We start from the raw sequence: 27,461 nt of genomic DNA, 5'->3' as shown, positions 1-27,461 counted from the left end.
CCGAAGGCGAGCGATCTAACGTAACGGGCATGGTTCCCGCTCTCGCCCGGCTGGATGCTCCGGAGGAGTACATATTAAACGGCTCGTGCTGGTTGCATGTCGATGGGTTTCTGGCCGTGCCATCGAACATCTGCAATGATGCGAGCTGCCGAAGAGACTGCCAAGACGCACCGCACTGTCTGATTGATGATTCGGCGTCGACGAATGGGTCATACAGAAAACAGCTTGATTAGAATCATCAGACTGGGTAACGCGACATCGCGTAGCTGATGGAATCGTAGAGACGGAAAGCATCATCATCATCCGGGAAACCCCTGGTCCCAGCACCTCTTCCGTTGTGTCGTTGCGGCGGGAGGTTTCCTCCTGTCCGTCTTCAGTCTCCAAGACTCCGCTGTTGGTTGTTGCATGTCACTTTGGCAGTGGATCTTAACAATTTCCGCTCACAGAGTGGGGGATCTGGACCCTTCAGCGTCGGGGGTGTTCCTGCGTGGGCCTGAAAGCGCCGACGTCTCGGGACTTGAGTGGTCAACTCTGCACCTAATCCGTTTTCATCTGATTTGGCCCAGGTCAGCCACCCACTCTGTTCTTTTTGGAGCGCCCAAGGGGGGTCTGGTCTATCAAAGGCAACGTTACAGCTGGAGGGGCGATTTCCTTTCTCCATCCAACCCATCTCACCTTGAACAAGTTGAATCACGACAACCATTGACCATCACGTTCAATGCCCAGAGGCCCTAGCCACGGTCAAACCCAGCGGGCAGGTTAAGCCTAGTTCAGGGTACCTTGAGGCAGGAATAGTGGCTGTTCGAAGGCGTCGAATCTGCGCGTCCCGCTGTTTCGGCACTACACTTCTCTCATATCCCGTCTCAACGTCTCCATTAGTTACCCGTAGGTGGGTTGTCTTTGTCTAGCACTTTGCGGTGAGAAGAAGTCTCGCCCATCCACCGTTCCAGTTGATTGTTGCACGCGTTCGGTTTCCCGTCCCCGCTAGCTGGGGCTCGCAACTCTCTCATCCATCTCCAACCCGTCGCCATCCATCTTTCGACCCCCCCGGTTTGTCCATCCATGCATCAACACGAGCATTCGGCCCCCAAGTGAAGTGGATTGGAGCATCGAGCCTGGACTGGACTAGGCAGATGAACCTGGTAGCGGGATTACGGTGTGTCGCCCCATCGCCTGTGCGACGTTGAAGAGAGAAGCTCCTTCGGCCATTCCCGCTCTCACCTTGTCCAGCAGCGCATGGTTTCGCCTCCAGCTGGCGCTGCACCTCCTCCTCATCCTAGACCCTAGACATCGGTGTTGCTCTGCCCTGTAACTCATTGGCCGCTGGCCGCTGTCGCCATTGCCTTTCGTCCCTCCGGTTTTGTTATTCATCCCACTGCCGGCCTCATTGGATACGACGTCCCCAACATACACCAACCCGAGCAGTCGAACGACCGCCCGGCAGGTTTCATTGTTGCTCCGTGCACACCAAGTGCCATTCACCCTTCCTCGGATTGTGCCTGTCGATCCGCTACCAGTCCGCCCGTGGAGTCCAGTCCCCCGTTTAAACGTTGTTTACGACGTCTATGCGACCCTCCCCTTCCTCCTCCTTCTCACGCGTCTCACTTATCCATCTCGCCGGGCTTGTCTCTGGGTGACATGGCTCTTGCCCAGTTCCGTGTATTTACAGTCCAACACCTCGTCAGCTAGATGGCCTAGGGTCGTCCATAGCTCACCCGTTCGAATCCTTTCCTTATACCTTGCAGCAGTTTCCTCCTCCTGCCATGACCACGTTTCCGAAAACCTTCTTGGCCGCTGTCGTCAAGCAGCTGCTCCGGGGCAAGTCTCTGATACAGGCCCTCATAGCCTTTTGGATCACCCCTCTGTCCGTTTCCGGGAAACAGACGAGGTCGACAGTTGAGTGCTCCAAGTCCACGACGACCACATCGTCATCACGGAACGTTGAGGAGTTCCTGAAGGAGGCCGAAGACCTGCTCCTGGGGCCTCTGCTCAACAATGGCCTACTCGACTTATCCAACGCCCTCAAGGCCCAGTTCAGGGACAAGCTACGGACGAGCATGGCCTGCATGCTGCCCTCGTACAACCATCAGCTCCCAGGCGGACACGAAGTCGGTCAGTATCTGGCGGTGGACGTTGGAGGATCGACACTGCGTATCGCATTGGTGGAATTGCGGGGCCGGGATGCCAAGGGGAGTGAGAGCGAGATCGTGCGGATGAGTTCGTTCAAGATCGACAACGATATCAGGAATCTGGAGGGCATGGCCTTCTTCGATTGGATGGCCGAGAGGATATGGGAAATGGTGTCACAAGACGGACATGACCCTTCGCGGCCCATGCCCATGGCGCTGGCTTGGAGTTTTCCCATCGAGTAAGTCTTTGGCACACTACTTACACACGCCTAATAAGCTAATAGCTCCCCCTCAAGACAAACATCAGCAAAGGGCGGCCGGATCCACGGCATGGGGAAAGGGTTTCTGGCTGCGGAAGGTCTCATGGGGCAAGACCTCGGCGAGGTGATCGAGTCCGCTTGTACAGCGAAGGGCATGAACGCACAACTGCGCGTCATCCTCAACGACGGCGGCGCCACGCTACTCTCGCAGGCCTACATCCACCCGGCCACGCGGTTCGGCCTCATCCTCGGCACCGGCGTCAACATCGCTGCGTACCTCCCCGTGTCCCTCATCGGGAAGCCCAAGTTCGGCCATCGCCCGCAAGAGTGGTGGGACGAGGCGCGCGACGTGATCGTCAACACGGAGCTTGGCATGTTTGGGCAGGATGTTCTGAGCGTGACGCGCTGGGATAGGTTACTGAAGCAGGGGCATCCGAGGCCAGATTTCCAGCCTCTGGAGCAGATGGTGAGCGGCTTGTACCTCGGCGAGGTGGTGAGGTTTGCCTTGATCGAGGCGATCCAGACAACAGGGCTGTTTGGGGGCGTCGTGCCCAAGTCGCTTGATGAGCCGTACTCTCTCAAATCGGAAACGATATCTGCCATTGAAGGGTAATGCGTTCCCCCGCAATCGTAGCCTGCGTGAAAATGCTAACCACGTCACAGAGATACGTCACAGTTGTTTACGTCGTCCATCGACCTCTTCGTCTCACGCCATCCTTCATCTCACACGCCGACCTCATCCGATATATCAGCCCTCCGTACTCTAGCGTCCTTCGTTTCGAGAAGATCGGCCGCCATCATCGCCGCGTGCTTACACGCCGTCTGGTCCTTGCGTCTCGAGGCGCTAGGCGATGAGAAGCCAGAGGAGGAGTCCTCTGAAAGACTAGAGCAGGAGTCGGGTCTGGTGCGGACAATGGTCGCGTACAACGGCAGCGTTATTGAGTGCTACCCAGGGTACCTGGCCATGTGTCAGGGGTATGTGGATGCTCTGGTCAATAGGACAGATAGGGGCATCGACCTCGTGCCGGCAAAAGAGAGCTCATTACTAGGAGCTGGGGTTGCGCTGGCGAGGGCATGTGATACATCTGAATGAGACTGATGCCGCGTAGAAAGCGCGTGGGAACGTAAGCATTGCATAATCCGGGGAATTGGTGCGTGGGTTGCATGGCGAGGAGTAAAAACTGAAATCACGTACATAATTACAAAGCGCAAGGTTTCAATTTTAAGATAACTAGTGCGGCTAAAAGCTCACTTATACTTGAATGTGGGTATCATCACTTTCGTATCCATCCCTGTAACGCCGTTTCGACCGCACAAGATTGCCCAGGCAGCATGACAACTCTCACTCATCGTCAATCTCTTCAACCTTGCGCTTGTGGCTCTTGGTGCGAGCCTCACGCTTGACCTGACGAGGCTCGCCCTCATCCTCGCCATCGGTGCTACTGTCGTCCGCCTCTTCCTCTTCGCGGCGACGCTGTTCTTCCAGTGCTCGCTTCATCTTGCGTAGGATCACCGGATCATCGTACAGATCGTCAAGACCCAGCTCCTGTGGTTCTGATCAGTGGGAAAGCTCTCGGAAGTTTGCAGTACGTACGTACCATGGAGCAGCCCGCAACGGGGCAACGCGCACGCTTCATCGGCGACTTTTGCAACATGTCGACGATCCACTGCTTCTCGTACGTGTGGCTGCACACATTGTTGCTGACCGGGTTTTCGAACAGCTGCATAGACAGCGGACACCTGTAATCCCTGACCTCGCCGGCGATAACAATATCCTCATCACTATCATCAGCCGCCCGGGCTCCAGGTTCGCTCTTGGCGTTCCCAGACCCACGGCGCATGGCGGGCACAACGGGGTTCCCCGCGTCGTCGAACCAGCGTTTGGCATTAGGCAGGGGCATCTCGGTGTCGCCGTGCGCGGCGTCGTGCCAGAGCTTTTTGAAAGCGGCGTAGTCATTGTTTAAGGCGTATCGCTGATACGCGGTTTGGCGCTGGTAGTCGCGGGCTTTATCGGCACGGTGCTGGCGGAGAACATCAATGACGGAGTGGTCTGGGGGCGGGGGCGGGTCGTCCACGATGTCCCCCTCCTCGTCTACATTCGAGTCGTCTGCATTGGCTTCCGCACGGGTTCGTCTGCGTTGGCGTGGCGCTTGCTCGGGGAGGGTCTGGAAGTACGACACCGTATCCGTTAGGGCGGCCTTCTCGTCGTCGAGTTCGATTTGCCTGTCGATGAGGTCACGGAGGGCGGCCTCGGCCTCGGCCGTCAGGCGGGGGACCTCCTCGTCGAGAGTCGCTGTGTGGGTCTCAATGTCAAGCTCGCGCTGTGACTTCTCCTGGCTATCAAGGTCGGTAGACTCGGCGCGCTTCTCAGCGAAGCGTTGAAGGGACTCATGGCGGGTCCGGATGCTGTCATTGATGCCAACGACGGAAAAGCCGAGATGACGGATGGAGGTCTTTATGTGGTTCTGGTAACGGTGAACGTCCCGACTGTTCGAGAGGTCCGCGATGGCGCGCTTCGCTTCGGCAGTTAGAGGGCAGGCAAGGGGTTCGTATTCGGGGAGGTCGCTCCCGGGGGCATCGTCGTCGTCGACTACTCTTCTTTCTGGGCGCCGCTGGCCTGGTCGGCGGCGTTCGAGGATGGGCATTGTGAGAGGGTGAACTTGAGGGCCAGCTTTTCACATTCACTATAGCAGCTCCTCCTGGTTTGTGTAGCGGGTGCTTATGTCGATAGCGTGGTCTGGTGTGTTGACGAGAGCTGCTTCGAAGGTGTGAGATTGGAGATGGGAATTTTGGCGAAAGTGACCAACAAGTGGAAGGCGCGATTGACGTGCCGTAGCGCGTCGGTAGGGTTAAAGAGGTTGTCGGGTACGTACCTCATGGGCCCACTGCGGGGGTGGTCCCTGTAGAGTGCCTTCCACCAGAACGTCCTCTATCCAACATTGCCTAGGTTTACTTAACCGACTTTGATTCACCAGAATGCATCCATGGTGGACATGGAAAGCCTCTTCACGTTTCATAGCAAAGGTAACTCGGTGTTTTCGGTTTTGACAGCGATTCAAGACTAAACCCCAATGCTACATTGAACACAACATGGTCGACGACGACGACTTACACTCATAAGGTCACTGTAATCAGCAGATTGAAGCCATCACTTAACCATCCCCAGACGACACACTACTCTTCCTGTATGTATTCAAAAGGCTAGGCCTTATGCTCACTAAGGTCAAGGCAGCCTACGTTAGCATGGCCATGTTCGTCGCGCATTGTTCTCTCTTCACAGGCTGGCGACCATAATCTGAAAGTTCTGGAAGCTGTTCTGTTCCCTCACAAACCATTGTCTTGAACTTGATTCTCTATATGATTCTAGTTTGTCTTTGCCTTATCCTTGATTTCTACCGTTCCAGAATTCACTGGTTTATGGATTATCCCAGCGATCCATATCCTCCTCGATCCGTTCCCTAGCAATGGAAACCGAACGTTCCTTTCCCTCTCTACCATGTTCGTTCTCGTACTCCACCTGCATCTGAAAGATCCTATGGGTCTTCTCTATCAGCAGCATCTTCCAGAGAGGAGGCTCAATTGAGCCTACAGAAGCTCGGCGGCAGAGATTTTCGGCATCATCTGCCTGTTTCATTGCAGCGGCAACGGCCTTTATGTCTTGCTGAACCTTCCCAACATCCTCATTAAAGCGGGCGAGGTGGTTTGTGGCACGCTCTCTCTGGGAACTCTATTCGTGAGCCTGTTCTCTCGCTTCACGGCAGATGCCGTGCCAGTCCTCGTCCTCGGGTGGCACCTCCTGGCCTACCATGAACATAGCATAGTCATAGGGTGCGATGGAACAAATTGCTCCATCTAGGGTCTCTATGGCCTCTCGTAGTTCACTAGTAGCGGTCATAGCCTCACACAGCTTCCTGCCAAGCTCTCCCAACACGGTTTGAAGAAACTCGATTGTCGAAGGAGAGTGGGAGAAGCGCAGAAGTTCTGCGGTTGAAGACTCGGTGGCTGGAAAGTTGTTCTCGCAGAAGTCGTTGACAATGTCGATCTCCTCTGTTCTCTTGTCTTGCCTTGGAAGCTCAAGCTTGTAGTTTTCGTAGAGGAATAATTTGTCACCCTTGACATACCTTATGATACGCCCATTTTGACGGAGCATCTGGGTAGAGGGCGGCGTCTCAGAGGGATGGCCTGTCATTGTTGCGTCCATTTCAGATACCGATAATTTTCTTGTCTTAGAGGAACTTCTGGATTGATCTCCTTCGATTGCTTCTTTGTACTAATGCTTTGTTTGAGAGAGACTTTTGTTTCTTATATATGTACAGGACTTGTTGGGGACACTGTAGTTCTGTCTTAACCTCCGGCACTAGTGAATCAGTCAAAAGCTTCAACTTTGTAAGCGGTTCAGTCTAGGAGATACGTCAGCCTTCGATTACTCAGGCTTAGAGATGTATTTCCTTTGTACATGCATCTGTACATGTATAAGTCTGTCTTTCATATTCAAAAGACCTTTAGTTAACACCCGCCAATGCCTACGTTTACTTATTTCACTCCTCTGTTTCTTCCAGTAGTATTTCGAATGCAACCAGATTTTTGTATATTATGATAGCAATAGAGTTCTACTTGCTAAATACTAAACTTGAAAGGCCTCTCGCTATGAAAACATGCGCAAATGTACTGAGCCTGGGGACCGCCGCGTCGCATTGACTAGAGCGAAACATGCGGTCAAGGGGTAGGAGATTGGATGAATATTGACAACACCGCCTCAACCACGATCAAAAGGAGCCAAGTGGGAGAAGAATGTCTAAGGTCATGAATGGAAGAGATCTGCAGTTTTTCTCTCAGCCTCACCGGGCTTTCGTTCTATTCACGCTAGACTTCTCTTATACGTCAACTCGTCTGTAGATACGCCGAGCCAAATCACTCGGCCAGCCCGCCCATGTTGATCCCAACCAATGACTCGACTTTGTTGATATCATACACTCGTAGATATGTTCCGCGTAGATACTCTCTGTATCTTTTGTAAATCCAACCGACGTATGAACTTGTGGAAGAAAATATGCTGTGAAAATGCCAAAACAAATGCCCAAAAATATCATGTCTCATGTCCGTTCCCATACTCCCGATTCCCCTCTCCTCATTACATCTTTCCTCGTCCCAAATCATCCTTGCCTTTTCATTCTCAATGACTTCGTAGATGACCGCCACTGAAGCGGCAGTGAGCCGTAAATGCATCCAGAGCGCAGCGCGCTTGATAGTATGTCGTGGTATCTCGGTGTAAAAGCGGTAGTAGCAGCGGCAGTAAGCGACTGTAGGTGGCGGCGAAGGGATCAATCGTCGACGATCTCGTCGGAGCTGCTACTACTCGACCCGGATGTCACGCTCATGCTCTGGCGCGCGACGTGAACTAATCTGTAGATCCCAAAGGCGACGAGGGCGAGCACGACGAAGAGGACGATGACGATGATCGCGATGACGTCGTTTTGTTTAACCATGGTTGCGGTTGAGGTGCGAGGCTTCCGTCAGGGTCTGAGACTGACGGAGGGCCTGAACGGGAATGGAGGTGAACGGCGGTGTGGGACTGGTGTGGAGTGTCGCTGGTCCCGGTGGCTGGGGAAAAAGACGGTGGAGGAGACACGGAGCTCAAGCGGAGTTGCCGTGCGCCGAGGAATGTTTGGGTCTCGGGAGGAGGGTTGAAATTGGTAAGGATTTTCAACGGGCCGAGAGGAAGGATTGAAGGGAGGATGATTGTCTGTGGAATGACCGTTAGGCAAGTGCCCTTTTTCGAATTCCAATGGAGTGGCCGACGTGCGTGGTAGATTCCGACCAGTGGGTGAGTTGCCCAAAATTCCCCGCGATGTACAAGATCGCAAGTACCGACGTGTGTATGGGTCCGAGGTGGTGGAGGTCGAGCAAGTTGACCCAGAAGGACAACGGAACTGTTCGCTTCTCGATGTCCGTAAAGTGTAAAATAATAGCCGGCTTCAAGGTCTCAACATGGAATATACCAGAGAAGAAGAGAGCGGAAAACCAAAAGGCGAAGAATGTAGCGCGGGCAGCTTCACGTTAAAAAGAAGCGTTGCCCCGCCACCAGCTTTACGGCCCAAGTCAATAGAAATGCGAGAGGCTGGTCGCCAGGAAAACCGCGACAGCGCTACCGCACCACACCCGACACCCAACCGCCTGCAAAACAGGGGTCTTGAGCTGTTTTTAGTGGGCCCGTCGGCTTTTCGACGCCTTCGCCCAACCTCGCGGACTGCCAACTCGGTTCAACCTACAGGATCCCCCCCCCCTGTCGTCCTTTTTCCGTGTACCTTTACATATAGATCCGAGTGCAAAGAGACTTTGGAGACTTGGTATCCCACGGCCATCACCCCCCGGTCCGTACCTGCATCGTGCCTGAACTCAGCACTTGAAAGGCACCCGCTTGTATGGATCTCGTTCATGATTTCTTGACAAGGCTTACAGCTGACAAGCCCCCCTGGGACGAGCCAGTACACATGAAAACCCCAAGGTTCCTTGGTGGACTGGTACCCGGTCCTTGATTTGTTTACTATCTGGCTCGCAAAAGAGCTTAGCTCCTTTCTGCCATGTCGATGACGGAATACAATCAAAACCGCAGGGACTGAGAGACTAACCCGAGACCACGGCTTATTTTCAACAACTGAAAATCAGATTCGCACATCCCGCGCGCTTCCGCAAACCCACGTGTGAGACAGACGGTCCCAATTGGAAAGTCCCAAACCTAATTACAGGTAAGGTCTCGCGAGCCGTCTTTTGAAGGACCTTGACACGCGCAACCTCAAGACGACTAGAAATAAGTGCAATAGTCCCAAAGGCCTCCTGATGATATCGAGAGTACCATCAGTCCAAACGCCGTTTCCGCCCAAGATAACTCCATAGAGATCACAGACTTTTGTTGTTGCTGTCCTACGTCTCGGCCTCCGGCGTGGCGTCAGGACCCGCCTTGATGATGCGAATATGTCTTTCGTAGAATTGTAGCATCTAGTGTTCTGTCAGCATCTTTCTCGATAAGGAATGGGGCTATGCGCAGCATATCTCCTACTTTTTGGGGGCATCGCTTGTACACCACCTCCTTGGAGTGCTTGGTCTTCTGGCCGTTGCGCCAGTTTAAATAGATAATCAATGATCCTGACTCCTCGTCCTCGCAGGCGTCGATGCTCTCCACCTCTTCTTCCCAGCTGCCGCTAGGAAGAGTCCAGGCTTTGCTCTTGGCCTCCTTCGCCGACGCAGGAGGGGTAGACTCGGCGGGGTGACCGTTGCGCTTGGATTTCTTGCTGGTCGCCGGTGGGGTAGATGAAGACCCTGATGGACGACCGCGCTTCTTCGTGGACTTTGCCTTGGACTTCTCCTCGAACAGCGCTTCGCGCCCGCCGAGCTTTCTCAGGTATTCCTCCAAGATCTCGGATGCGCCGTCCCTGTCAATGTGTCAGTATGCGACCCAATGCCTCGGCTCCTCCTGTTGACCGGACGGCACAACTTACTTCAAGCTGTCCTCGGGTTCCCAGGTCTGGTCCGCCTTCTTCTCATAGCCCTCCCATTTGACGCGGAAGTTGACAGTGCCCTACGAACTGTGTTAGCAAGTGAAGCATGCAAGTGCGGACAAAAGGGGCGCGTACATCTTCGGCAACCTGATGGTCGAGAATCTTCTCTACAACATATCTAGAGCAGTGTCAGTCCAATTGTCCCGGCCGGGAGGTGGTCCAGCGCAGAACGCACTCGTCAGGCTCCAAATCCTCATCCTCGTCCTCATCTTCCGCTTCCTTGTCGTCTTTGGTTTTTGTGGTGGGTTTGGCGGGGCCGCCGTTCAAGTCGCCCTTGATCTCCGGTATTTCTTCCTTCTCCTCAATCTTAGTTTCGGGGAGGTCGTCTCGGTATTCAGCCGATCGGGACTTCGCGCGCTTCTCCTTGAGGGGAATCGCAATCTCGTCGCCCACGTCGGATTGCTCGTCGTCACTGATGGCTGCAAAAGCGGTCAGCTTCTTGGTTTTTCTTTGCTTGTACGTCTTCTGGCGCGGCATTTTGGCGGTTATGGGGGATTTGGTGCGATTATCGTGACATGCATGAGTTGCATTATTGCAACCAGACGCGCTTCTATTTTTATGCGCAGTGTGGAATTGGGGAGACAAGAAGCTTACCAGGAGGCATTAGGGAAGGAGCTTCTTATTCCAACAGGCAGCTGCCCGCTTGTGACTACAGTGTAAGATAATATGCGTAGATGGAAGGCGCGCAAGGCGAATACTGGCAAGAAGCAGCGACGCGGTTTAAGGCCGGGTGAATCGTAACTGTGGAAAGTTGCCCCATACCTACACCACTCCATGCACGGCCGCTTGTGGCGCGTCATGGGCCACGTGATCATCCAGCACAAGCCACTTTGCCGAGTGGGAAGGACCTGCCCGTGCCCGCCGTCCCTTCCGGCGCTTTATTTCTAATCCGGGGCCAATCCACTTTGGCCCGACACTTCACTGGAAGGATCTGGTGTGGAACTCCGAACTGTTGGACCAAGCTCCAAGCTCCAATCAGCATGTGCGCTGGTATTGTTTGTCGTTTTTCTTTCCTTTCTGGCTTGGAAGTTGAAGATCACAGCATGAGTAAGAAGCTTCGATGTTGTTGGACTTAGATTCAGAGGAACCGAAACAAACCGCAAATTTAATCATTAAAGACGGCTCTCTCTGTTCATTCACGCGAACAGCGTCTTGACAAAACTAATTGCCATAACTGCGTTGCAGCGATGGTCATCGACTCGCTCGGTTACGCTATACTAGGTTCCTCTCCTCGATTTCTCTCCAGTTCAAGTCGCCTCCTTCTTATTCGGATCCATAATGACCTCACAATGACTGTCATCCGTGGGAGTAAGTCATTGAGTGTCTTCTGCAGCCGTTGGTGATCTTCAACAGGCCGCTGCAGAACTATACGTCTTCCAATCGTTTGGTTTAAACCCTCCACCTCGTCAAGGACAGGTTGTCCAATTCAGATATTGCAACCCGCATTGGCTCAATTCTCTGGGAATACAGCCCCCAGGAACCAAGACGACTGTGCCGCTTCAACCAACGGAAGCATTTCTTGGTATGCAGCGTGTCTGCATGGAACTGTAGAAGCGTAATGAGGGTTTCATTAAAGCCTCTGCAGCGCAAAAGGGGTAGCGATTTGCTGAAGTTAACAAAAAAAATTAAATGACAAGTTTAACCAACACCATAGCCCATTCTTGATGAGGCTTAGGCAAGAGCGCCCGCAGCATGGATCTCGATTGCACAGCTGGCAGTATAGTGTTCAGCCATGAGCTGTGATCAAGTACAGGGTCTTATCAGACTGATTGCGCCTCGCGTCTCCCTCACATCATCTTCAGGTACTGGTCAAAAGCCGTGGCATTCTGAGGCCAGAGGACGGGCCAGCATGCGTCTGCTGCTCTGGATCAGGACCAAACGCCTTGTGACACTGGTGGGTGTCAGCTACAGCTGCCATAGAAGAAGCGGCGGAAATTATCGGCGTCCTGCAGGCTGCTAATGTTGGTTCGCAAACGACCTACTTGATGGGGCCAGTACGAGACGGCCCGGACAAGGTTGATCCAAGACGCTGCGGCTATGAGAGGCCACACTAGGCGACCATCTTCCAGGGGACGGCTTGGACGGGGAGCATCAGCAATCCAGCGGGCGGCCGACGGGCAACAGGAAGCGCCTTGAGAACCTGGACGCGAATATCTGTGTTGTTGTCCTTGCTTCGCGTCTTGCAGATGCCGACCCCATTATTCTACGCAGGAAAACGGGGTCCTATTGGGGCTGGGTGTCATCCCCAAGACAAATACGAAAAGAGAGAGGGGAGAAACAAAACGTCAGGCAAACAATCGGTACAAGGCGAGGTTGCCGACATGTGGAATCCGTGCGTTTTTCGCCGAAACGCAAGCCTTTCCATAAAGTTGTCGCCGGCAGTCGACGAGGGATATTTATTTTGTTGGTGCACAAATGCTCATGAGACGAAACCTGTCAGGTCTACTCTGTACGACTGTTGGCACCGCTGGCACCAGGTCCTTCACCGGCTCCCCTGGATGATCTCCCGAAAGCCCCCTGAAAACTGGATCGGACACAAGCCAGTGGGGGCCCAGGAGCCTAAAGAAACGAACCGGGAACGCCTACCCACGCCCCGGTCGGTCGGCCAGTCTAGCCAACGCGGTGAGTTGAAAGGTGTCTTGTCTCAAGCGAGAGATGTTGGCCACAAGTGTCGATAGGTTTGCAGCTCACTGTGGGAACAGCCATTGAGGCATCCATACCTTAGCTACGACTGGTGACGGCTGCCAGCTCCATGTAGCAGCCCTGGAGCACCTCTACCTTCCGGACAACCCTCGCGGCTGGCTCGAGTCATAGACTCTAGGCTATCCAACGCAATTTGGGCTCAATGAGGCAGCTCGACAGGGTTTAAAGAGCTGTGTGTCCGGTTTTGAAGCGTTCGGCATGTGTGGGTGTTCATCCAGGCATCCTGAGAGGAGAAGACAACAGACGAAAAAGACGGGCGAGCTTCCTCGAACAAAAAGTTCCCCGTGCACGCCCCCAGGGCCCCCGGCGGCACTAGACCAGTAAAAGTGATGCACAGGGCGGTGCCGGGTTGTGCCTCTCCTTTCCACGGACCAGATCAGCAGCACTAAGCGGATAACGGAAACATGTGAGAGAGAAGCAGACATTGGTAGTTGGAATGAGGGCGACGGGGAGAAAGATCCTGAGCGGGATGGCCGTGACATCTGAACCCAACGCGAACATGTTACGTGCGTCATGAATTGGGGGGTCTTGGTCGGCTGCCTGTTTCCACGAGGTCTCGCGTTAAGGAGTAGGTGGCCATGTCCAGCCAAGGAGAGCGCGTCAATAGAATCTTGGGAGATGGGCACTGCGCAACCGAGGGGCTGCCTCTGGTTGGAGTTGAGTGGTCTTTGGCCATGTAACCTCGCAAGGTAAAGGAAGATAGGTATATGAGAGACCAGGAGTGAGGACGATGGTGTGCTGCTGGCGTACCCAAAGTCCAGCTAGACAAGTTGTGTGTGTGTGTTCCTGGGCATGCTTGAAAACGCACCAGTGATTAGGGAGGTACTTGGTCGACGTGCAGCAAGTAAGTACTTTGCAACCGCCTACCAGAACGAGCGCAGCAAAAGGATTCTTACGCTTGTTGGCCACGCGGATTATACACTGCATGCTCGCCTTCGTTTTCTTATTCCATTTCTTTTCACAAGGTACTGTTGGCGACAGGTCGCTGGCAGGTGCAATGCAATGCAATGCAGTGGACAGGTAAGGAGAGTGCCCTGCCATAGCAATAGCAATCATCGCTATTAAAAGGACATCAGCGCAAAGGTGGGACCACCGTACGGCCCTGAACGGGCTTTGATCTGTGCCGTCCTTGGCTCCGTCTGTGCAGCTAGGTACTGGCCTGGCGCCAATCTGGGGAGCATGGGAAAGGAAGGGAAGGGAGATGGTCGTCCATGGATGGTGGATGGGGCCTGTGGGATGAAGGTGAAGGGGGGGGGGAGGGGGGTGGATGGGAGCTGAAGAGAGGGGTGCACACCCGACCAGAGCTCTTGCTCCTCCTTGTCTTTTTTGGCTTTGGCGCAGGTCGTGGACCGTGGTGCTACCCCTGCCGTTTTGCCTTATTAAAAAAAAACTGCAATAATTAAATCCCGGGTGACATTTTTGCAACTTCCCCTTACTCTTCTGTACTTGCTTTACCACCGTCCTACCCTTCTTCATCCACCCCCTCTCCGTATCTTTTTTTTTGTTGCAAGAGGTCGAGAGACTGCGAGTGTCCACGGTTGAATCGAGAAAACTGCACACCGGCGAACGAGAGAGCGAGAGCAAAGACAGAAAATTACTTCCTTAATACCCGGGATCCAACTGTACTTTTCCTCCTCCTCATACTACTACCACTTCCGACTCCTCCTTCGCCAACACGCCCTGCTCCCTCGCCTACTGCTCGTACCGACGTCCCCGAACCCGAAAACCGTGAACAACAACCCATCCTCCTCCTCCTCCTCACATATACGCACAAGGATTGGGCCGAGTTCTGTTCGTACGAGGGTAGCAGCTGCTTCTCGACATCTCCCACCGACCTCCTTCTCTTCGCACACTCGTTTGGCTCTTCAGCATCTAGTCCTTCTTTTTATTCTACCCATATTTCTCTCTTTTCAAATTGTCTCCTTGCGTACCTACCTATCACTATCCTTCCCAGCTCGTTTTCATTTTCTTATCCTACCCTGACCTGCTCTAAAATTTGCTGGCTCCGCCATCATCTTCTATCCGACCCCTCTACACATGACCCTCGATTACATAGCTCCCCTGGAGCAGCCGCAAGTGTCCTTTTAGACAAGAGCCTTGTAGCCCCCGAGCCGACCTAGGCTTCGTCCTCCCTCGCCGTCGTCGTCGATACATCCTTCGAACTACTCGTTATCCCCCACAGTCCCTTCACATACCAAGACCTCGAGCCACCATGGCAGAAACCGCGAGCAACGCCGACTCGAGCCAACAAAAACTGAGCGCACCCAAGGATAAGAACTGTCCCTACTGCGGCCAGGCCTTCACCTCCTCCTCTCTCGGTCGACACCTCGATCTCTACATCAAGGAAAAGAACCCCAAGCCTCCAGATGGAATCCACGACGTCGACGCAATCAGGCGTCTGCGGGGGAGTATCACGCGGAGACAGCCTAGGGGATCGTTGGGCACGAGGAATGCCTCGACCCCGGCCAGCACGCCGAGGCCTGCCCAGTCGAAGCGGGACGCTACTCAAGATGCTGAATCACACCAGTCTCCAGCCCTGCCCAAGGACGGTCAATATGCTGTAGACTCGACGCTCAGCAAGTACCCATGGACCCCTTCTTGGGAAGCCACGGGTGTCATCAACAATATCCCCCCCAAAAATGGCGATGTTGCTACCTCTACCGATGGAGAGGGGAGCCAGAACGCAGGAAAGAGGCCGAGGCAAGTGAGCAAGCAAGTGATGCAAAAGGCACAGTTCGATGTGAAACACAAGCTTGCCGATGCCATGGACACCGCCCGCGCGGCGGAGCTCGCATTAAGAGAGCTCTTGAGCTCTTGGAGAGCAGCCAAGTGAGTCCCCTGATATGTGACAGGGAAAGCCTGCAGTCACTGACCTCGAGCCAGGCAACACATCGACAACAATTCTATGCCTTTTGATTTTGACCCTCTCGCCCTCGACTTCCCTGCATTGACGTTGCAATGCCTTGCCTCGCCGCCTACTCTCTTCTCTTCCACGCAACATCCCACCTCCACCTCTTGGTCCGTCCAATCACCTGGCCAAAGAGAATACGACGCGCTGAGGGCCTTCTTCCAAGAAGAGTTCAGCAATTGGAAGATCACCTGCGCTACTGCTACTACGGCGGCAATGGAAGAGCTGACATATCCTCCCCGCGAGGGTCCGGTCCGAGACACTCGCGAGGCCGTGAAGAAAGCTGAAAAGTCGGCGGAAAACCTGGAGAAGCAGGTAAACGAGCACTTGCAATCAGCCTTTGCCGTTTGGACCTCTCTGCCTATTCAGCGACGGAACGAGCTATGGCTATTGGAGATGGCAAGAAGCGTGGGCAGGAAACAAACCGAGATCGACAAGATGAAGGACGACCAGCACAAACTGCAGCAGGAGAACGCCAACTTGAAATCTCAGATTGATCAGTTGAATCGCTTGCAACAGCCGCGGGAGTTCAAACTGTTCTCCCCAGCCACAGTTCCCCTAGAGCGGCAGCTCCTGACCCATGTTTTAGAGGCAGGGATCAAGGGCAGTGGCCGTGGCGTCGGCTTGCGGCTGGAGGATCGACAACTGGACCTCAATGATGTTGTTGTGAGGGCAATCGAACGGTGGAAGACGGTCATCAGCATGAACCGTGTCGCCAACAGCGGCATGAACGCTCAAAGAGCCTTGGATCAAACAAACAGCAACACACCGACACCAGCACCAACTCCTCAACAACAGCAGCAGCAACAGCAACAACGCCAACAACAGCAACAGGCGCAGTCTACGCAGCAACAACAACAACAGCAGCAGCAGCAGCAGCAACAGCAGCTTCAACAGCAACAAGTGCAACAGTTCCCGAGCCCCGATCAGCCGCAATCAACGACGAGTACCACTGGCCATAGTGACCCAGGTGTGTCGACTAGCGGTCCGCCTTCAATCGACGATGCTAGCGACCAGGATGCCGATGGGGATGCCGATGGAGATGCTGATGCCGACGCCGAAATGGAGGATGATGACAGTTTTGCCGTAATGAACACGCCCACCGCAAAACCCATGCCGCAGCAGCCGATCCAACGACAAGCCACCCTCGAGGTGCCGCGAACGAGGCAGGTGCAGCAGAGGGGTGCGAGTGATGCACGGTTCATGATGCAGAACAGTAATCCGAATGCGAATCGGGGTGGAATCAACATGAGCCGGTCAATGCCGAACATGCAGGCGACGATGCAGGGCATGCATGGTGGCGACATGGGAATGGCCATGTCCCAGGTGAGAGGCGATCCAATGTACATGGATTGAAGGGATCTGTCAACTTGGGTGTGAAGTGGGATAAAATTCTGGAGCGGAGGGCAACAAAAAAAGAGCTGCGGCATTCTTCCATCCGCAGCTTGTTTTCAGGGCGATTGCCCACTGTATAACCTTATTTTACACGGTTGCATCTCTGAGGCATATAGTACGCATATAACGCGTCGCCCAGAATGATATTTCTGGATTTTTATGGTGTTCTAGTACAAATTTACCTGTGGGGTGAAACAGGAACTCTTCTATCACCACACTTGATCTCCTCTGCAGCATGTGAATTGCTGGACTTGTACTGTCCCCAGCACGATACTAGGTACTACTGCCATTGATGACCCATCCACCAGTCAGCCAATTTGGGCTCAGTTGAGTTGGGGGCAATGCCCAACTTATCCACAACTTTAGATTACGGGTTGACATCCGGATTATGATTCGGATTTGGATATATCTCCCAAGATTCGACTACCCTTGTGCTCAGACTGTCAAGATTACTTGATGTTACCGTTCCGCCGGTGACGCTACGGTGAAAAGGTGGGGTGTTATTGACTTCGCCCTCCACTTTGCGAGGTGGAGTGCGTGCTTGGCTTCCATCTTCGGAGGGCACTGTCCCAAGTTGAGATAGTCGCTCGGGGAATGGAAGTGTAAAGTAACTTCGTTTAACTCGCTCGGTAAGAAGACCACGAGCGAGATGGGCAGCAAACGGTGCAGCGACTAAGCGTCCCACTGCCGCTGTCATGGACCCGGGATTTCGAAGGTTAGAACGGGTACGCAAACCGGATTTCTGGTTGCGAAGACTCGAGGTCCAGGTCTAGGTAGAATGAAGCTCCAGGTTGACGATGTGGGGCAGGGGAGTTGACGAGCCAGTCTTTGTCCGTTCTTTGAAAACCTCGGCCATGGGCGCCTCCGCGAAGCCGTGAGAACGAGAGAGAGAGTGTGTGTGTTAGGGTTATGCAGAGTTGCTTTGTCTATACCCCGGGTTGCGAAAGCCAATAGTTTGGCTCCTCGATGCTACGGCGGGACGGTTTCCGCGAGCACTACCCGGCTCTCGGAAGGGGTGTGGGGTTGGTTCGGAGATGGGTGACTTCGTTTAACGCTGCGAGCGCAATCTACCAGGACCACGGAAGACTCGCACTCTAACCATGAATTCTGAGGGCAACGAGACTAGAAAAGCGACCGACTTCATCTCCCGGGCGGGCCTCATTTATCGGGACGATCCCCTTGGAGGGGGTGGTGTCTGTCATCGGTCCTCATGGGGCGCCCCCAATGTTGGACGGCGCGTCGATTACGGTTTTTTCTTCTTCCATTTTTAGTTTTCACTTTTATAATATTGTCTTTCCTGAGGCGATCTCGGGGAGGGGTTGTTCAAGGACGCGTGAACGGGTCTCTCCGTAAAGGGGGGCACCGGGTCCTGGTCGGCGGTGCGCCGTGGATCGGGATTTCTAGACGCAAACGAACAGGTGGTTCTCGAAGCTATTTCTGGATGATGGGCTGGGTGTAAGCGGAGCACAAGGGTTGAGTGGCGGGCGAAGTGTTCGTGGCTGGCACCGTGGACGGATTTGGCTTCAGGGGAGGAGGGGGTGTGGTTCATTGATTTGGGGGCTGAGTTCCGATTGATGAGGTCTCAGGGGCTGGAGATGAGAAGGGGATGGTGTTTGCAATGTTGAGGGGGTTGATCTTCGTTGCCACGGGCGATCGTCTTGGGGTTGGTGTGCGTCTAGACAGGTGGGCATCGTCCCGAGGGTCGAGGTGAAAGGGGTCTAATGGCGATGGAAGGGTGGCTGAGGGGTTGATCCCGGACATGGGTTTCGCGGCCAGTTACAGAGAATATGACAGTGTTGGAAATAATGGTTCGATGTCAGTGAACTTGGCTCGTGTTGTTGGAATATCCTCATTCCAGGTTCGAGCCGGGTCCAGTCGCCTTGAGCTGTTCAGGAAGCCATGATGTTTGTTAGTGAGAGGAACCGCTCTTTTAAAATTTGCCCGATGTCTTCTCAGGGGCTCCAAAGGCGGCTCGCACCTTTGGTCGACGCAGTGGTCCCCCGCCGGCTGTTGGCGCTCGACATGTTGGAACTTTCCTCCAAGTTCTCCTGGTGAAATGCCTCATAACATCACTGTATGGTAGTTTGATGGAACAAAGAGAATACCCGAGCCCGGGTCCCAGTTGATGGGGGAATATAGGGACCAGTGTAAAGTACTTCAGTTCGAGCCAACGTGTCTGTTATATCGTCTTTGATGCATTACCGAAGGCGACTACTCCTGTAGATGCAGTGACGGGGAGTATGGGCTGGCGCGGAGAACAAGTCCCCGGCTTCATGTCGAAGGGCATTAAAGTCTCGAGATATCAAGTAAAGCAAGGGTTTTGGCTTTCCCATTGCAACATGCTCATTTAGATGTTTGTTGTTCACTTCTGGTGTACCCAACGTTCTGTGAGATTGAGATATATTTCTCTCAATAGCCATAGATAGTTCCGTACGCCTACCCCGTTGATATCATGTGGCATCAACGTAGTAAACTTTGTTGACTCGTTGCGAGGGGCGCAAACGGTATTGAATGTGAGTGATTTCAGAATTTGCAACTGCTTCTTTCTAACAAAATTTTCCAAGCCCTTAAGCGGCCATCCGGTCAGTCATCTGCTCTGGCAGGGATGCTTCAAGATGCTGGCCAGATCATTGGTATAGTTCTGAATTGAACGAAATATCACCTATACTCTCGTGTATTGAAGGCGTCGTTCTTTGAATATTCTGGTTTGAACACACCTTGAGATACACACTGAGAGAAAGCGGGCAACGCGGGTCATGCCCACTGCGGTAAACTTCCCTAAGAAGAGACAGCAACGCCCAACTAGAACAAATCAGAACCTTCCGGGCCTAGTTACATCATGGAAGCCCTGTTTCATCATCTAGACGTAACGACATCACCAGGCACATGGGGGTTCTTCCTATCTTTTGCGTCAGAAAAGGCGGACATAGCTTTTGCTGCTTCATCATTCGGCGAGGAGGCAAGTTGAAGGTGCAGAGTCAGAACACGGTGGTACGGGTGCAGGTAGTTGTCATGTTTTTTATTTTGCCCGAGACTGAGTCTAAGCTACCATACGTGACAAAATAGTGACATTCCATGGTAGCCTTGAGCGAACTGCTGTGCTTGTCATGTTCCTGTTTTCATCACCGGGTGCCTGACCAACCCCTTAAATTGGTTCTCACGATAACAATAGTCATGAGACTTTCAAGATTGTCGCGACTTCTCCGTTGCTTTTAGACGGTCTCAGAAACAGTAGGCTCGGTGTCAAATATTTAATGTTGGTGTTATTCGATGTCCATGAACCGATCGGTTGTCAGAGTTATGGTCCTAGCTTTGCAACCTTCTACCGACCACAAACACGACATCTTGTTACGTTCGATCGATTCATCGTTCTATGGCGAAGTCGTCATGAAACCGCTTCTCACTTCATAAAATGACAGTTTGGCTGCTATCTAGTCTTATATGGAAACGAACCTTGAGAGCTGGGCGGTCGCTCTGGCTCAGTTAACCCGCTCCCCTTCAAGAGCAACGCCAATAATTGACAAGTCATGATCCGTGGTCGCGGAATCTTGACAGAGAAGCAACCTATATGCCCTGCTTAATTACTGGTGCATGGATCGTGATTACTGGGCATCATATAGGAATGGGTGGCAAGCGGATGGATTTTCGCTACAACATAGAAATCATCAAATACGCATCTAAGGCTGAGTGTGGCTTCGAATCATCAAGGTTTCTGAATTAACCCATGGACCATATGTTCACACATTACTTGCAAAAAACAAAAATAAACAAGCTTATCAGCAATCTCGGAAGACTGATTGACGATGGCGGTTTCCGAGTCAGTTAAGAAGGCCTATGATAACCCTGTAAGAGGTCCGGATGAAGTCTATCAATCGGCGAGATCACGGCCCGAAAAACTACTGGACTTGGATCACAAATCCCGGAGCTTCGGCAGAAGAAAATACGCGAAGACAGCCTCGGAACCCCGGATGTCGCAGTGACGGGCGTGTCGAGGGGGTTTCTCATTCATGACCAGGGCAGCTTGAAACAAGTACGAGTGAGGCATGACGACGGGCGCCCGAGCTCTGACGGCAACCTTGCTAGCTATACGTCTGATATTGGGTTGGTACATCGGTAGCGTAGGAAAAAGGCGAGTCTGTCCCGTTGGGACTCTGGTCTTTTTTCTCCTTTTTTCTTTTGTTTCCAATTCTTGTTTATTTTATATTCTCTTGTCCGCTTAACGCCGAGTTATCGTTGAAAGCAGTTCTCAGGACGGTAGCTTTCGAGTGGGAAAAGATGCCGAAATGGGGGTAGCCTGCAAGTGAACGAGCCAGGGGATTGCGAGACACCAGAAGCCAATTGGTGGCGGCGGTCCATTCCGCGGTAACTTTGTGTTGTGGCCTTTGGAAGGAAGGAGCCACCCTTCGTGCCTTTTCAAGTATTCTCAGCACCCAGTTGCATGGCCCAGGGGACAAGACGTCGCTGCAAGTTCCCGTCCCGTCAGGTAGCAGAAAGACAGGCATTTGGGCAGGTACCGCCCATGTATCGTGGAGTCGACGCGGGACGAAGCTGATTACAGGTACTCGGTTTGGATGGACCTAAAGGCTGATTTTGTCAACTTGCGCCCCCTAAATAAATCCAGAAAAAAAATCTAGAAATCTTTTGAAGATGGCCGAGAAGGCATTGCAGCAGTCAGAGACATATTAAACTGTCAAAGATGATGCGGTGGCGGCACTACTCGAGTCGCTGGCTAGGCGCGCACTAACAGAAGCCCCAGAATGAAGGGACGAAATACCTCCACCCCCAAACACCCGGCGGGACCAAAGGCTGGCAGCAAGCTACCCCCAAGGCCAGACACCTGCACACGTCGCTCCCCTTCTGGCTTGCATCACGACACGGCCTCGAAATCCCACCACAACCTAATCGAATCCCCTTCGGAGCGCCTGCCGCTATCGCTCCGCTCCCCTTCATCGACCGATCGATTTGCCGCGATAGTCATGCCAGCGATTTCTCCCGTTGCATTGCGAACCCCCTCATGATCGCTCCATTCCACTGCGACGGGACCGCCCAACCGAGCAGCCATGGACAGCAGGGCCCAGCGATTCGAGGATGAGAAGCGGCGCATCATTGAGAGTTGCTTCAACAAGAAGGATGTGGACGGATCGCGTGCGTCAAATGCCTCATGTCGCTTTCTCTTGAGACGACGTCTCGACGATTGCTTACAGTACTAACCCTTGCTTCATGACGATAGTGCTCGAGACATACATCACCCACATCCGAATCACAGAGTACTCGTCTCATCCGACCTCCCCTCCGCCGCCTCAAGCACGAACTCCTGAATCCCAGAAACCCCGTGTCATTGTCGTTGCTGTAAGAAAAAGTGGCCGAGTGCGTATGCACAAGACGAAGGAGAATGCCAACGGAACCTTCTCAATTGGCAAAACATGGAACCTCGACGACCTCACTGCCATCGAGTCCTTCACAGGGCCGGGGGCCAACCCGACCTTCCGCGAATGGGCTGGAGATACCGGCTTCGTCGTTACCATCGGCAAGCCCTATTTCTGGAACGCACAATCGGACAAGGAAAAGAAGTTCTTCATTGCCAGCTTGGTCAAGATCTATGGCAAATACACGGGGGGCAAGATCCCCGAGCTGGCGGGTTTCGACCAGTCCGAAATGGCCCAGATCCTGAGGAACGAACGACGACCGCCACCGCCGGGTCAGCCTCCCTTCAGACCGTCCCCCGCTCCAGATGCTGCTCCTAGTCAACCGAGCCTGATCGTGAACCCACCCTCCAACTACGCCACACCCTCTCCAGGCCCGCCCGGCCCGCGCCGGCCGCCGGCTCTCAACAATGGAATGACTTCCAACTCTCCCGTTGGGAGCATGACCTCGTCATTTTCGCAAGACCCCCCCACGCTGAGGCGTTACGGAAACAAAAGCCAGGAATCGTTTGCCCCATCCCTAGGAGCCAGGAGCGACGATGCGGGCAGCTTGCCGCCCCGTTCGAGAAACGGTATGCCTGGGCCAGGGGCATTGGGCAGGTTTGCTGAGCCGCCGCCCGAGCCTGTCCCGGGACCGCCGCCACCAATCTCGGAAGAGGGGGGTCGCCCGCCAGAAAGAAAGAGACCGCCGATGGACCCAGCACGACCGCAGGGCTTCGCCGACAGAGACTTGGTTCCCGCGCCGTTAATTAGCCCAGGGATGCGACGAGATCAGGTTGCTCCTCCACCGAGAAGCACCGCCAGGAAGAACTCAATATCACAGCGGTCAGATGCTGGTTCTTACAGAGACAATAGGCCTGTCACTCCCCTCACTCCCGTCGACCCGGGGACAGCAGATGTCCCTCTCGCGCTCCGAACGCCGACGCGAAATGGGGCTGCACCTACGAGGCCAACTCCTGCAATCGCCTCACCGTCACCCGAGATCCCGGTGCCCCCTGCGCCTGTTTCTCCCGTAGCCCCAAGCCCGCCTCCAGCTCCATCCCCGGCGCCTGTGCCTACGGTCGAAGAGCCTGTTCCCGAGGAGCCTGCAGCTCCCGAATCCCCGTCTGTGCCTGAACCGCCTGCTGAGCCAGATGAGAGTCGGCCAGGTCTGGGCCCGATGATCAAGTCCAAGAAGTCCAAGGGAGACCTCGCCGGCGTGCTTTGGAAGGCCGCATCTGCTGCCTCGGCCTTCAGGCCCCGGCCCGGTGGTGCTGGCGAAAGACTACGACAACTTGCCACGAAAAGCACTGAGCCAGCCGAAGGAATCACAACCGTCTTTCAACCCCCGCCCAGACCAGTCTCCTCTGACGGTGCCAAGCTGGCATCTCCCGAGGCAGTTGCCGAGAAACCTATTGCACGCGCAGCATCAGCAGCCCCCGCAGAGCCTTCCAAGCGTACATCCGGTTTGCCTGAGGTGAAGGTCACCGTTCCTAACTCTAGCCGTCCAACGAGCTTGCAATCATCGATGAACGAACCCAAGAAGCCCGAGGAGCCTATAGCTAAAGAGGAAGACCGCAGGTCGATTGTTGTGGGCAACGACGCCAAATATCTTGCATCTCTAGGCATTGATCCCACTGTTTTGGACAACAAGAGCGGGGAATTCACAAAGTGGCTGGATTACTTCGGCTGGGTACCCGGCGAGCAGATGAGATCTCGCAATGTCGATGATTTGAGGACAGATCTCGAAAGAGAGCTTAACAAGGCTCAAGCTGGGGGCTGGCTGGCCCGATTCCAAGAAGAAGATGACCGAGTTGAGGCCATCAAGCGTGGCATCGACCTGGCAGTCGCTGAGTGTGAAGAGATGGAGAACTTGTTGACACTTTACAGTGTTGAACTCTCGGTAAGCTAGTCGAATACCTAGCGAAGAACTTTACTAACGTAAAACAGACGCTTTCTGATGATATTGCCTACATTGAAGCTCAAGGCCAAGGTCTTCAAGTTCAGACTGCCAACCAGAAACTCCTCAAAAAAGAGCTGGAGTCTCTCTTGGAGACGACGACCATTACTACGGCTGATCTCAACGCTTTGAAAGTCGCCCCGCTTGAGGACCCTGCAGGCCTTGAAGATATCGAGATGTCCCTAGTCACACTGTACAAGGCCATGATCAAGATCGACCCGTCACTATTAGGAGGTGAGCCCAGGAAGAGCGAAGATCTTGTTGGAGAAGGGGACCAAGCTGTTGGACTTGAGAACACCGACTACGGCAAGATGAGAATCGTCCAAGAAAAGAAAGAGATGTATCGTCAAGAAAGCGCCGCCTTCTCGCGACGGTTGGTCGGATACATGGCACAGCAGTTCGACGTTGCCTACAACGAGGTAAACAGAGCGCTGCGCGAGGCTCTGTCGAGAAAGGTAGACTCCCGCCACCACGATGTTGGTCGCGACATGCTTTGGAAGTACAGTCCTTTGATCAAGTACGCCAAGGATGTTGATCCGGCCAACTGGGATCGCATGATCCAGGTCTACCAAGACAAGAGCCATCCCGTATACAAGAACGAGTTCCGTCAGGTCTTGGAGGCGTGGAAGCGCAACGCACGCAAGATGACTGCCGATGAGACATCCGAGCTCCTGTTTACGTTCGAAGTCGAAAAGCAACAGGAAGGCAAAGCGACCACTGTCAGGAAGCTCACCGTCAAGCGTAGTCAAACACTGGCCAAGAGTCTGCGTTCGCCCATCGACACTGGCAGCAGAACGAATCTCAAAGAGTCGGGGGCCGAGAACCGTAGCCTCCCGTACGAGGTATTTGGTCATGTATTGGATGACCTTTTGCCATTGGTCGAGATGGAGCAAAACTTTATTGTCGACTTCTTCCATGCCACGACGATGGAGCAGTCAGACTTCCCTGACTTGGTCGCTGCGAGCAGACCGAAAGACCGAAGAGGTGGTGACCTACGTCGCCATCGTCTAATGGAGCCAGACCGCGATCTCGCTCGGAGAGTCACCAAAGCAATGGAAGTGATATTCATTTTCCTCGAGACGGAAATCGCAAAGCTCATCGAATGGGTCATACAGGCCGATTCTTTGTAAGTCAATCAATATCCAGTTCTACTCATGAGAAACTAATTATGTGAACCAGGCAAGGGGCAGGCGTCCTGGCTGTTCTTGAGCGGAATCTTGTGGACATCCAACAATCCAACCAAGAGTTCCTCAACGCTCTGCTTCAGAAGCTCCACGGCGTCCTAGAGTCCCGCTTTAAGAAATTCGTCGACGAGCAAATCCGCGCCATCGAGGAGACTAAGGTTAAGATCAATAAGCGCAAGGGCGTTATTTCGTTCATTCGCGTCTTCCCTCAGTTCTCCAATGCCGTCGAAAATATTCTTACGGGCATCGACCCGAACCTGGCTGTACGAAAGACGGTCGATCGCGAATACGACCGCATTCTCAAGTCTATGTTCGACTCGCTCAAGATCATCGCCCGCGAGAACCCGGCTGTCAGCGTCGGCGCAGCGGGCGCGGACCCGGAAGACAAGGAGGCGCTCAACTTCCATATCCTCCTCATCGAGAACATGAACCATTTCCTAGAGGAGGTCAACACGCATGGCCTCGATGTCCTCGAAGACTGGCGCGAGGCCGCAACCAATGAAATGAACGAGCACATGGGCCTGTACCTGAACGCGGTTATGCGCCGCCCTCTCGGCAAGCTCCTCGAATACATTGAGAACATCGAGGGTCAGGTTCAGTCGGGCAAGCCTGGCTCGAGCATCGCAGCACAGCCGTCCAACTCCAAGTCGACGTTCCACAAGGTCCTGGCAACGTACGACGCGCGCGAGGTTCGCAAGGGTATCGAGACGCTGCGTAAGCGTGTCGAGAAGCACTTTGGCGATGCGGACGACGTTGCTCTAAGCCAGAAGTTAGTGATCAAGGTGCTGCGCGAGTGCGAGCGCTTCTACGGCGAGGTGGAGTTGCGCATCAGCCGCATCACGGCAGATGTATATGGCGGAGACGTTCTTTTCGAGTGGCCGCGCACAGAAGTCAAGGCTGGCTTCCGCTAGAGGCAGTTGCTGAAGCCGCACCTGCTGAGGCCTGGAGCCACCTTTTAATGTACCAGGGGGGGGGGGTTGCCGCAGCGTTCAAAACAGCCACCCGCTCAGAGATGTTTCGAATTGCTTTTCTATCTCGCCGACTACCCTTTTCGTTATTTGCTCATTGAGACTTGGGGGAAGAACAGCATTCCAGGCGGACGAACGGGAATGTGTAGGCGCTGTACCTGCCCTTGCTACCTTATTGTCACTGCGTCTCGTCCCCCAATCGCTTACTGGAGGAAGCAGTGCATAGATAAGAGAAGGGCGGAAAGGAGACGGGGGACGATGTTTTGATTTCTTGTGTCGTTGTTTCTATAGGCGGACATGGGAGATCTGTAGGCGGGACGGGATCCAAAGGGGTTTCGGTACCTTGGGCAAGCCTTTTGCGCAAATAGGGGACACTAGATCCTGTGACGAAATGAGAGACTTGTTATGCATGCATGCCAGATCATGGCCACTAGCCGTGAGACCCAGCCGGCGTACGATGTAGCGTTGGCGGGAAACAAGACGGATAGATGATAGACCCTGAACAGTACCACGCTATCCTAGTTCATCATTATACTTCTCCACAAGACTTGGTGCAGATCATGTTGAGGTCGGTTATGTGCCAGGCCTTACATCGCGATCACTTCAACAAAACCACGAAAGATGGATTCTCACAAATCAATTTGACCATTCTATCAACTAGAAAACCCCCTGGCACTTCGCATCAAAGCAGGCTTCAAATGGGCCTGGTCATGGACCCTAGAGACAGTGCCGAAACAATGAAGAAATGCCTCGAGGCCAGAGCAGGGAGGCAAACTGAAAAGAAGCTCTGACGCCTAAACAACCCTGCCATGCAAAGTTGGGGTTCGGGGTTCCTCATGTGCCCCTTCTCCCTTCAATCCACCTCACCCAAAACTGGTGTGTCCCGTCCCAGGCCGTTACCATCCATAAAATCTTTGTTGAGTGAATACTATCGTCAGATGCAGAAGGGATGCATCAGGTCCTTCTGTCGGAGAAGTGCAATGCTCGTTGATGCAT

General features: G+C 53.7%; 6 protein-coding genes across 6 annotated transcripts; 3 read left to right on the top strand and 3 right to left on the bottom strand.

The window, feature by feature from the left end:
* Positions 1 to 1,763: 1,763 nt before the first annotated feature.
* On the top strand, positions 1,764 to 3,482 carry ColSpa_06717 (hexokinase-1; the record flags this gene model as incomplete). The annotated part of the gene is made up of 3 exons (XM_049272929.1): positions 1,764 to 2,368; positions 2,426 to 2,998; positions 3,053 to 3,482. 3 exons carry the CDS (start codon positions 1,764 to 1,766, stop codon positions 3,480 to 3,482), a joined length of 1,608 nt encoding a protein of 535 aa, XP_049128886.1.
* Positions 3,483 to 3,731: 249 nt separating this feature from the next.
* On the bottom strand, positions 3,732 to 5,034 carry ColSpa_06716 (E3 SUMO-protein ligase nse2; the record flags this gene model as incomplete). Its single annotated transcript, XM_049272928.1, has 2 exons — positions 3,732 to 3,935; positions 3,988 to 5,034. The coding sequence occupies 2 exons, from the start codon at positions 5,032 to 5,034 to the stop codon at positions 3,732 to 3,734; spliced, it is 1,251 nt and encodes a 416-aa protein (XP_049128885.1).
* A 1,082-nt stretch (positions 5,035 to 6,116) lies between these two features.
* Positions 6,117 to 6,578, bottom strand: ColSpa_06715 (uncharacterized protein; the record flags this gene model as incomplete). The annotated part of the gene is made up of 1 exon (XM_049272927.1): positions 6,117 to 6,578. One exon carries the CDS (start codon positions 6,576 to 6,578, stop codon positions 6,117 to 6,119), a length of 462 nt encoding a protein of 153 aa, XP_049128884.1.
* Positions 6,579 to 9,310: 2,732 nt separating this feature from the next.
* On the bottom strand, positions 9,311 to 10,422 carry ColSpa_06714 (chromo domain-containing protein 2; the record flags this gene model as incomplete). Its single annotated transcript, XM_049272926.1, has 5 exons — positions 9,311 to 9,385; positions 9,447 to 9,819; positions 9,886 to 9,965; positions 10,021 to 10,063; positions 10,121 to 10,422. The coding sequence occupies 5 exons, from the start codon at positions 10,420 to 10,422 to the stop codon at positions 9,311 to 9,313; spliced, it is 873 nt and encodes a 290-aa protein (XP_049128883.1).
* Positions 10,423 to 14,860: 4,438 nt separating this feature from the next.
* ColSpa_06713 (uncharacterized protein) lies at positions 14,861 to 16,912 on the top strand (the record flags this gene model as incomplete). Its single annotated transcript, XM_049272925.1, has 3 exons — positions 14,861 to 15,477; positions 15,532 to 16,265; positions 16,698 to 16,912. The coding sequence occupies 3 exons, from the start codon at positions 14,861 to 14,863 to the stop codon at positions 16,910 to 16,912; spliced, it is 1,566 nt and encodes a 521-aa protein (XP_049128882.1).
* A 5,099-nt stretch (positions 16,913 to 22,011) lies between these two features.
* Positions 22,012 to 26,408, top strand: ColSpa_06712 (exocyst complex component 1; the record flags this gene model as incomplete). The annotated part of the gene is made up of 4 exons (XM_049272924.1): positions 22,012 to 22,096; positions 22,182 to 24,256; positions 24,304 to 25,439; positions 25,493 to 26,408. The coding sequence occupies 4 exons, from the start codon at positions 22,012 to 22,014 to the stop codon at positions 26,406 to 26,408; spliced, it is 4,212 nt and encodes a 1,403-aa protein (XP_049128881.1).
* Positions 26,409 to 27,461: the final 1,053 nt, after the last annotated feature.

The sequence above is a fragment of the Colletotrichum spaethianum genome (assembly GCF_022836535.1).
Source record: "Colletotrichum spaethianum MAFF 239500 DNA, contig16, whole genome shotgun sequence".
NCBI lineage: Eukaryota > Fungi > Ascomycota > Sordariomycetes > Glomerellales > Glomerellaceae > Colletotrichum > Colletotrichum spaethianum.
This window is presented reverse-complemented; position numbering and strand designations above follow the sequence as displayed.